At 59.6% G+C, this 10,254-nt stretch overlaps 1 protein-coding gene across 1 annotated transcript; it reads left to right on the forward strand.

The window, feature by feature from the left end:
• The first annotated feature begins 2,087 nt into the window (after nucleotides 1-2,087).
• On the forward strand, nucleotides 2,088-9,364 carry TNNI1 (troponin I1, slow skeletal type). Its single transcript, XM_035347380.1, has 7 exons — nucleotides 2,088-2,165; nucleotides 5,451-5,492; nucleotides 6,104-6,235; nucleotides 6,322-6,411; nucleotides 6,859-7,035; nucleotides 8,680-8,790; nucleotides 9,118-9,364. Exons 1-6 carry the CDS (start codon nucleotides 2,088-2,090, stop codon nucleotides 8,785-8,787), a joined length of 627 nt encoding a protein of 208 aa, XP_035203271.1. The 3' UTR covers nucleotides 8,788-8,790; nucleotides 9,118-9,364.
• Nucleotides 9,365-10,254: the final 890 nt, after the last annotated feature.

Below are 10,254 nucleotides of genomic sequence, written 5' to 3' on the forward strand. Positions count from 1 at the left end.
CTTTTTCTTTTTCTTTTTCTTTTTCTTTTTCTTTTTCTTTTTCTTTTCCTTTTCCTTTTCCTTTTTCTTTTTCTTTTTCTTTTTCTTTTTCTTTTCTGTATTTTTATTTCCTTTTTTCCCTTTTCCTTTTCCTTTTCCTTTCCCCTTCCCTTTTCCTTTTCCTTTTCTCTTTCCTTCTCTCCCTCTTTCTCTTTCAAAATATTTTGCCTAAGGCTGAAAACTGGAATGTTTTTTAGAACATATAAACCCACTTCCTTGCTTAACCATGTCAGCCCGTTAGCACTGGCAGAGCAGCCGATGGCCCTCTTTACAAGAGGCCCCTGGTCCCAGGGGGTTTGACCTCCCCGTGCAGCTCTGGGAATTCGCTGCTGGCATCCATCCCCTCGGTGGCAGCCCCGGTTTTAATCAGTGTGTCCCAAACACCGGGGGACATTGCAGTGCAAGGAACAGGGCCTCAGACTGGTCCCCCCCCAGGCTTTCAGCCTGTCCCCGTCCTACCCACCAGCAGCTCAGCGGGGTGCCCGTGGCACCAGGAGTCACCCCGGAACAGCCCCACGTCTCGAGGCTGTTCGTGACCCAGGTCTGAGGACCCCAAATGTCCTCGTCACGGCGGCTGGAGCAGAGATGGGCAGACCCTGGGCTCCTGCCGGCCCTTTGGCTGCTGGCTGGAGTTCAGGGCTTTGAAACTGAAGCCCCGAGCTGTGGGGTGCCCCCACCCCATCCCTCGCCCACCCCATCCCTCCTCCTCAGCCCGGGTCCCAGCAGAGGAGGAAACCTGAGCCCGCGGCAAATGGCATCCCAACACCGAGCCCTTGGGTCCCCAGGGCAGGGCTGCGGGGAATGCGGCGCCTTTGTCACCGGCTAAATTTGGCTCCTCTGCGGCAGAGAACAATCCCAGGCCGAGGAGAGATGCTGGAGGCACGGCCCCGCGGGGCTTTTTGCCTTATAAAGGGCTGCAGCGCAGGGGGAAGATCCAGCGCTGGACCTCTGCGCGCTGGGACCAGAGCAGGTGAAGTCAGGATGGGAATAATGCTGCCACCACCGCTGTCACCCGTCACTGCCACCAGCCTGGGGGCTGCTGCCCCCACGGCACAGCTCCTCGGGGTGTCCCGGCAGGGGAAGGAGCTGAGGAACCGTGCACCCCATGCTCCGTGGTGCACGGGGCTCTCCTCGTCCTCCCACCATGGAGCTGCCCCATGCACGCAGCTGCATGCCCCTCCACGACCATAATAGCCTCGGGATTAAAATACCAGGCATTGTCCCTGCTGGGCCGCACGCTGGGAATTGTTTGCTCCTAAACTTGCCCCTAAAAATATCCTGGGAACAGGTGCTGCCGGCCCCAGCCTCCTGCAGCGGGGACACCCGGCTTTGTGGGGCGGGGGGGAGATGGCAGCTTTTTTGCTAATTTTCAGTGATTTCATGGGGAAAAAATCAGGCTGACGAAGCGCTGGAAATCACCGAAGCATCCCAACCTGCCACGCTGTGCTGGGTCTGGAGGACCGAGTCTGGCCGGTCCTGCCCCACAAAGAGGGAGCTGCCCCGTCCTCGGTGCCAAGCAGCCACCCGGTCTCGTGGTGTAACCCCATCTCTGCTGTTCTTCCCTGTTGCCCCTCGTTGGTGTGCTCTGTCCTGCCCTCCTGCAGCCACAGCCCTGTGGCCAGCACTCCCGTGGGGACGTAGCTCCGTGCTTGCAGCGCTGCACAGCACGCGTGTACCGCCGTGCGTGGGCGCCTGCACATCAGCTCGCCTGGCCACCCACCCCCATCTCCCTTCAGAGGCTTTCTGCAAAAAAACACAAAAAACATATCGGGAGATTTTCTGCAAGGAAAAAGCACCGCAGTGCTTTGGATTGTGGATTGTTGGATTGTGGTTTCTGTCTCCTTGCAGGGCTTTTCCAGCTCGGAAGGGAGAGGAGCATGGTGGAAAGTGCACGGGCATTGTCACCGCGCCCCTGGTCAGCCAGGCTTGGCACAGCTGCGTGCACACACAAACACGTGTGCGCACAGGGCATCGGGCAGTGAGCACCCGCATTACCGGGGTGATCCATGCACAGAGAGCCCAGGAATTCTCCAAATTGCACGGGGGTCATGGGTGCAATAAAACACGGCTGCGACAGCGCGCGCGTGCGGTGCCTCGTGTCTCCCGTCTTCGAGGCCGTGCCCCAGGTGGGTGCCGCACGTCACAGGGCGCCGGGGCTCGCAGCAAACGTGTGCACACAAGAGGGGATTTGTGCTATTTTTACCGACCACTTGCAAGCCGCCTGTGGTTTAATACTCCCCCTCCGCCGCCGGGCCCCGCAGTGCGCGGCTCCGTGGACACCAGGCGCCACTGAGGTAAGAGGGGTCCTGGCCCCGGCCATGCTGCGGGTGCCCCACGGGTGGGATCGACTCCCCCGGCAGGCGAATTTTGGCTGAATTTCTCCCCCTTCTTCTCGGGGGGGTGCTCCCGGGTCTGGCAGAGAGCCGGTGAAACCTGCATCTGCCAAAGGTTTCCTCTGCTCCCGGAGAGAGGAGTGGTGAGAAGGGGGGAAGTACCTGCCCCGGCTGCTTTGCAGCTGAGGTTTGTTTAATTTTCCTGAAAAGCAGTGAAGGGGAGCATTTTGGGGAGCACTAGCCCTTTCATCCTGGTTTCACTGCTCAGGGTGACGGGTGGGAGCAGGGAGGTGAATTTGGGGTGCGAGCAGCGTGCGTGGCTTCGCGCTGGATGTGCAGAGCGTGCCTCCAGCCCCTGTGCTGCGGGGGGATGTCAGGGCTGGCTGTGGTGGAATTAAGGGGTTTTCTGTGATTTAAAGTTGTTAGAAGCTTTTTACGGCTGGAGGCAGGTGAACAGTGCAGAATTAACTTGCCCAGATCCTCTTGTCCCCATCAGAGAGCAAAGTCTTTTTCGGATGCTTCAAATCTGGCTGGAGCCCCAAAATCCCTGACACAAGTTTGCTGGGCGCGTCTTACTGCTCGGTAAAGCCCTGGCTGCCCTCTGGGAAGTCAAATTGGAAATGTTTGGCCCTAAAACTTGATTGACCTTGGTAGAGGTCACTGGGCTGAGGTGTGGTGTGGGTGCCAGCTCCTGGGACCGTGGCTTCACTCCACGGGGGGAAGGAGCGAGACGCCGAGCGGCTCCGCCAGCCCCTGCTCAGCGCCAGGGAGCCAAAGGCTTCGCTGCCCCCCCCGGGACGAGCCGGGAGGGAGCAGCTGGGAGCTGACCCGTGTCAGCCAAGAGCAGCCGCCTTCCTTGTGTGTCCTCCGGGATGTTCGTTTTGTCACCAAAAACCTCCCAAAAGGAGTGAAATCGGTGGCTTACATCTGAAGGATGGGGCTTTTGCTAAACATACGTATATATCAATATTTATCTCCTGTTCTTGGGGTTATTCCCTGTAGCTCCAGGGATCTGGCAGGTCCCGAGGGAGAGGGCTCCTGCTGGGATTTTATGGCATTTTCCTCGCCAGCTGCAATCCTTCAAGCCACAGTTCTGGCAAGGCAGCGGGGGACGGGGAGGAGACAGGGACAAGTGGACGGGGCTGGGAGGTGAAGTGCTGCCTGAATCACTGGGGTTTGCTCAGCACAGCCCCCACGCATGCCTCAGAGCTACTCCAGGAGACCAAAAATAGTCTTTTTTTATTTTTTTTTTTTTCTCCCCAGCAGTTATCTTTGGGGTTTAAAATGTTTCCCAAATTCGTGGGGATGCAAAAAGTTGAGGCAAAAAATCTCAGCCTAGCTTCAGTTCAAAGGAACAGAACCAAACACTGAGGAAAGCCGTTTCTTTCTGAAACGTGTCTTCAGTTTGTTACTCCTGGATGGAAAGAGGAAAGAAAAATTGGCGTTTTCCAAAAGATTGGCATTTTCCCCTAGATTTTTCTATCACTCGAGTTTACGCAGCACCTGGCCTCTGGGCGAGCAGGGGCGGTGTTAGAGGCAGTGCTGGGGAACAGCACTTTGCAGCAGCTGCTGGGGCATAGGATTACCGAGCATGTTTAAAATCTGAGACCGTGAGTATTTCACGGGGATGTGGATGCTGAAGGAATCTGCTCGGCTGCCATGTGTGGCCGTGGCCCCTTGCTCCGTCCCTCCTGCAAGCGCGTGGCTCCACGGGGAGCTCTGCTTTGGGATTTGCTCACCTGTCTCAGCTTCATTCCCCTTTTAGTTATTTATTCCTGCATTTATTTGTTTCCAGGAGAACAGCACGACGCCACGATGCCAGAGCCGTAAGTAGCAGGGGTTTCCCTCGGCTTTCATTAAATGCCCCCTGCTCGTGCTGCTTGATCCCGTTTGTTTTTATGGGGTCCAGACAGTTCTCGAGACCTCTGTGCCGATTCCTTTGTAAAGATCATCTGTCTTCAACTGAAAGTTGTTGGTGATTTTAACAACTTGATTGAAAGCTTGGAGCTTTCCTACACCAGAGATCCTGACATGAGGGAATGCAGAGGGGTGGAGGTGCTCACCCGCTGGTGGCTGAGCCCCATCAGGACCACCCCGAGCAGGGTGCCCAGGGACACGTCCAGGTGGGTTTGGAGCTCCCCAAGGAGGAGACCCCACAGCCTCGGGGCAGCCTGTGCCAGGGCTGTGGCACCCCCAGCACAGCCGTGCTGCTGGGGGTCAGGGGGAGCCTCCTGGGCTCCAGGTTGTGCCCAGCGCCTCTGGGCCTGGCCCCAGGCACCGCTGCCAAGAGCCTGGCTCCGTCCCCTCATCCCCTCCCTGCAGGAACGTGCAGGCCTTGGGGAGCTGCCCCTGAGCCTCCCCTTCTCCAGGCTGAGCAGCCCCAGCTCCCAGCCTCTGCTCCCAGCAGCGATCCTCCAGTCCCTCAGCACCTTCACCACCAGGCTGCCCAGCTCTCTGTCACGTCGGGGAGCCCACAGCAGCTCTTGCTTTGCCACGAGGCTCCTGATAGAGCATCACAAGAATATAAGACATTTCCCAAATAGCAGAGGGACACCCCCCTGCCAGGTTCCATCGAGCAAGGCCATGGGAGACGTCTGAGCCCTGCCAACCTGCACCAGACCCCGGCAGCGCCGGGCTCCAGGCTGAGCAGGGAGGTGTGGATGAGGGTGCTGTGACCCGAGCCTCAGGGACCTGGCACAGCGGGTACCATGACAGCTCGCTTGCCACATTTGAGTGGAATTTTGGCTTTTTGAGGGGTGGTCTTCAGCACCCACTGCATTTCCAGAGAGCTCCGTCCTCTCAGCCTGGCTGCAGACTGGGCTGACTTGTAGGAGCCAACTATTGCACGCAGAAATAAGGACACCAACTGCAACCACTCGGGAAGCTTTGCTTAGCTGCCACCTCTTTCTGACTGCTGCTCACTGATGCCCCGTTCTCTCTTCTCCTTCCTTATTGCTCCTGCCTGAACGCGTGCCTGCCTGCAGGGAGGTAAGTGCCCTGCCTTTCAGAGTGATTTGATGCTCCCCTGTGTTTGCTCTGAGTTTGTTTTCAAAGCTTTTTTCCTCCCCTTTCCCCTAGAGAAAATCCAAGATCACAGCCTCGCGCAAGCTCCTGTTGAAGGTGAGTCCTAAGGGTTGGAAACTCCCTGGGGTTTGGCTGGGGAAACGGAGCTGGGGCTGGTGGGACAGTGATGGGGCACGGCCGCAACGTGGGCTTGGGGAGCAGCTCCCATCCCCACCTCGTCTGCTCAGAAACCCTCACTCATGTGGGCCCTGTGGCTGACACCCCGAGCAAACCTCCCCATCCCCTCTGCTTTAGGGAGGTGGGAGAGTCTCCGAGGCCTTCTGCTCTGAAGCCACAGAGCTGGTGTTTGGGCACCGGGAGCCCTGCAGCTCCCCACCTCGTGGCTTGGGAAGGTCTCGGGCTGCCGCAGCAGAGCAAAGCCATGCAGGAAAGTGCTGAGGTTGGCACCCACCCGGACCACCCCAGCCCTCTGATAGCTCATCCCCGCCGCTCCCCTGCCTCCGGGGTCACCACACGAAGGCTGCGGGGGGGGGGTTTGATGTGTGCTGCAGCAACGCAGGGACCTGGGGAGGGCAGCTGCAGCGGTGGGGAGGTTTGGGGGCAGGCGGGGACGTCCCCATCCCACCTACAGGCCTTGCGTGGGGAGGGTGTGGGATGGACGCAGGAGCCTGGACATTCCCACCTCCACCGTCTGCTTGTGTCCACAGAGCTTGATGCTGGCAAAAGCGAAGGAGGAGTGGGATCAGGAGATCGTGGACAAGCAGTCAGAGAAGGAAAGGTACCTGTCGGAGCGCATCACACCGCTGCACACCAGCGGGCTCTCCCTGAGCCAGCTCCAGGTATTTCTGCACCCTGAGCACGGAGCGAGCTCCTCTGGGGCACAGGGGCCAGCACTGACCGCTCCCCTGTTGTGCTTGGCCCCCAGGACCTGTGCAGGGAGCTGCACGAGAAGGTTGAAATTGTGGATGAAGAGCGATACGACATCGAAGCAAAGTGCAACCATAACACCAGGGAGGTAGGAAGCAGGGCGGGCTTGCTGCTACGTGAACTCCTGCCCAGTTCGTGGGGGGCTGTCAGGGACTGGGCTGAGCTGGGACATGGGACGTGCCCCAGCCTTACCTCAGGGCTGCCATTTGCTCTGCACAAGTGGTGTGGGGTCCAGACATCGCGCAGCACAAGGTGTGTCCCTGCTGCAGGTACAAACTGTCCCCTGGGTCCCTGGGAAACCTCCTCACCCCCCTGACCACCACCTTGTAGGGCTGAGAGAGAGCTCCTGGTGGTCTGGCTGCCACGCAAGCAACTGGGACAAGGCGAGGGCAGCTCCGTGCTTGGGTGGACGGTCCCTCGGTGGAGGTGTCCCTAAGGCCAGGCCTGTCCCTCCTGTGGCTCAGGGTCAGCAGAGTCCTGCCACACGCAGGGGCGCCTTGTGCAAGGCAATGACCTCCCTGGCCTCCTCCTGCAGATTAAGGACCTGAAAATCAAAGTGCTTGACCTGCGGGGGAAGTTCAAGCGACCGCCCCTGCGGCGGGTCCGCGTCTCCGCCGATGCCATGCTGAGGGCTCTGCTGGGCTCCAAGCACAAGGTCTCCATGGACCTCAGAGCCAACCTGAAGTCCGTCAAGAAGGAGGACACAGAGAAGGTGGGTCACCCCCCCAGAGGCGGAGAGGCCTCCTAGGACTGCCCCTGCCCTTCTCCAGGGTCCCCTGTAAAGCCTCAAGGGTTGTCCTGGTTCCTTGTGAGCATGCCGTGCCCATTGCATGGTGCCACGGGAGCAGTTTGGCTGGGCCAGGCGGCTGCTGGGTGATGGCAAGAGAGAGCTGAGGCTGCCTTGACGATGCTCTTCCCTCCCAGAACGAGTGGGGCCCTTGCAGCCGGGGGACAGCAGCTCCCTCGGCGTCCCTGCTGAGCGGCACTTGCAGGGAGTTTGGTCTTTGGTCTTCTTGGGAACCAGCAGAGCTCCTGTTTACTGCCATCACACCCAGAAAACAACCCAGGAGACTCCCAGACCCAGATTAGATAAGAGGAAGCAAGCCCGGCAAGCATGGTTGAGACAGGCAGCCCAGTCCTAGCAGCTTTGCAGAGGTACAAGAGGGGAAAGTCTTCCCCCAAACCGGGGGCAGCATGTGGTGCCCAGACCCACCCAGGGGTGCTGAGTCCCTCCGAGGGGCAGGATGTGGGGACACAGCACTAACGGCCACCGGAGCTGCTTCCAGGTGGGAAATGGCACCCTGAGGAGTCAGGGTCCCAGCTCCGCACCTCGACCTCGTCCTGGCTCACTGCCCTGAGCCCGTCACGGGCTAAATATCCATGAGAAGGCACAAATCCTGTCACGGTGCTGGCTGTCGGGTTGGACATCACGGCAGTGCTGCCGCACAGCACTTTGACAACCCCAAAAAGACTGGGGGGGATTTTTTCTCGGTGCCATGTTCAGGAATTGCAATGTTTTGGTTCTTTCCATAGCAGCAGCAATGTTGGGATGTCGAGATTCCCCCCCACCTCCCAAGAAGGGTTGTGTTGCTTTCCCAGTGTCTCTCCCCAAAATCACCACGTTTTACTTCTGGGTCCCAGCTCAGTAGATTGCACAGGAAACTTCACTTTCTATTATTTTTCCTCTCTCTCTTCTCTCTCTCCCTTTTTTTTTTTTTTTTTTTTTTTTTTTAATTTAATTTTTCCCTGCTGTCGCTACTAGGGCATGTTTTCAGCCCTTCGGACAGAAAACTGCACTTACCGATCTCAACGCCAGGCGGTGAACAGATTTGAGTCTGTTGCAGATGCCGTGAGATGATTTTGGGGCACGGCTCGTAACCTACGAATGCCTGTGGGCTGGCAGAGCCGGTGCCTGGCATGCTCCCAGGGCCGCCACCACCTCCCTGTTCTGCCCCAGCCGTGGCTGCCGGGCTCTCCCAGTATCACCAGCAACCCCAGTCCCATCTGAGAGCTGGGAGGAAGCGCAGATGGGAGCCTCCTGTGCAGGAAATTGTTCTGCTCGCACTTGGTGTAGATCTGGAGTTAGTCCCACGTGCTGGCTTCTTCCTCCTAAAGAGATTTTCTGGGATTTTCGTGCCTCGCAGTGCAGCTTAGCCAGGCTTTGGGCAGGTATCCACGCGCATCCAGACCTCCAGGCTGCTGCTCATCATCCTCCCAGCCAGCCCCAAGCCCATAGGGCACGGGGGTTTGCAGCAGGGCAGCTGCTGACCCCGTGCAGGGCTCTGTGCATGGGGTGGGATGGTGTGGGGCTGCCGGCTGCCCCCCCGCCAACCCCTGTCCCCGTTCCCCCCGGCAGGAGCGCCCTGTGGAAGTGGGCGACTGGCGCAAGAACGTGGAGGCCATGTCAGGGATGGAGGGGAGGAAGAAGATGTTCGACGCTGCCAAGTCCCCCACGGGGCAGTGAGAGGTAGGGGATCCGTCCGCCCTTCCCTGCGGTGCCCCTGCTCCCTGCAGCATCCCCTGCCTGTGCTTGTGGTTGGGGCAATGCAGAACTGCCCCAAAGAGGCACCACCTGCCCCATCTCCCACCCCACACGGAGGACACGGCCCTGCCCCACACATCCCAACCATGGAGCCCCCACCAGCAGCTCCCCCGGCTTGTCCTCCCTGTCTCCCCGGGGTTTGCCCACACTGCACTCATCCTGCACAGTGCGGGCATGGCTGGCACCAGCTTCGGCAGCTTTTGGTGAAATTCCCCTTCTGCCCCACTGCTCTGCTCTGTTTCTCTCCCACAGGTGCACCAGAACAGAAGAAGGTCCCCAGCCCCGCTGCCTGCCCCCTTTTCCCTTGCTGCCCCTCTGTACTCTTTGCACCCTCACCCTGAGCTCAGCACCGAGATGAAAAGTGTGGACAACCGTGCGGGAAGGAGATCCGAGCTTCTTCCTTCCAGCTCTGCCTCTTGCCCTGCTCCCACACGGCCCCAGCACAGCAGATCCCGTGGGCATCACCCCCACGGGACGTGCTCCTGGAGGGGCCACCAGCCAGCCAGCCCCTCCTGCCACTGCCCAGATGCCCCGGGGATGACCACCGGTCCCCCTGCTCCCCCACCCTTGGGTGCAGCCTGAGAAGTGCCCGCGCGGCTGCGCGCGCATTAAAGGACGGTCTCCGGGGCTTTGCCTCGTGGGCTCCTCACTGCGTGGGCCACGAGCAGGTGCTGGTCCACAGCCCCCTGGGGGAGACATCCCAGCCCTTTCCTGCCACCCTGTGATGCCCTCGTGATAGCACTCAGGCCGGCATGCCCTGGGACCAGCCTTGCATGGGGTCATATCTTCCAGCCCCTGTTGGCTGCTCCCTGGTGTCCCCCAGCTCTGCTGAGACCCCCAGATCACCCCCAGCCACGCCACACCACTCTTCCCTAAATCACAGCCCCCCAAAACTGCAGCTGGGTAGTTGCAAGCAGGGGGGAACATGCCAGCAAGGGCTGGAGGGAGGAAGGGGGAGGATTGGTGAGAGTTTGCACCAAAACGGGGCCTCTGCCTGGTTGCACTGCGGGGGATGCTGAGGCTCAGCCCTTGGATGGGGGGGGGGGGGGGGGCCTCCTGGTCATTGTCCCTGTCCCCAGGTATCCAGAGCAATCGCAGCATCCCCGTTTTCAAACCTGAGCCACCCAGAGGGACCTGGACAGGCCAGAGAAATGGGCTGCAGGGACCTCGTGGGGTTCCCCAGTGCCAAGCTCTGTCCCTGGGGAGGACCAGCCCCAGCCCCAGGCCAAGCTGGGGGCACCCTCAGAGAAGCAGCCAGGCAGGAAAAGAGCCAGCAATGTGGCTCACGAGGAAGCCGATGGTGTCCTGGGCTGCATCAGGCAGATGACTTCCCGAGGTCCCTTCCCACTCCCACCATCCTGCGGCTGTCACCTGGTGCCCCCCTCCTAG

The sequence above is a fragment of the Oxyura jamaicensis genome, chromosome 26, assembly GCF_011077185.1.
Source record: "Oxyura jamaicensis isolate SHBP4307 breed ruddy duck chromosome 26, BPBGC_Ojam_1.0, whole genome shotgun sequence".
NCBI lineage: Eukaryota > Metazoa > Chordata > Aves > Anseriformes > Anatidae > Oxyura > Oxyura jamaicensis.

What these genes read in the sequence shown, in the direction of transcription:
- TNNI1 (XM_035347380.1), top strand. Translation starts at nt 2,088, where the DNA reads ATGGGTGCAATAAAACACGGCTGCGACAGCGCGCGCGTGCGGTGCCTC. An exon ending in TCTCCCTGAGCCAGCTCCAG is followed by an intron (nt 6,236 to 6,321) that starts GTATTTCTGCAC and finishes CTTGGCCCCCAG; the next exon opens with GACCTGTGCAGGGAGCTGCA. An exon ending in AGAAGGAGGACACAGAGAAG is followed by an intron (nt 7,036 to 8,679) that starts GTGGGTCACCCC and finishes TCCCCCCGGCAG; the next exon opens with GAGCGCCCTGTGGAAGTGGG.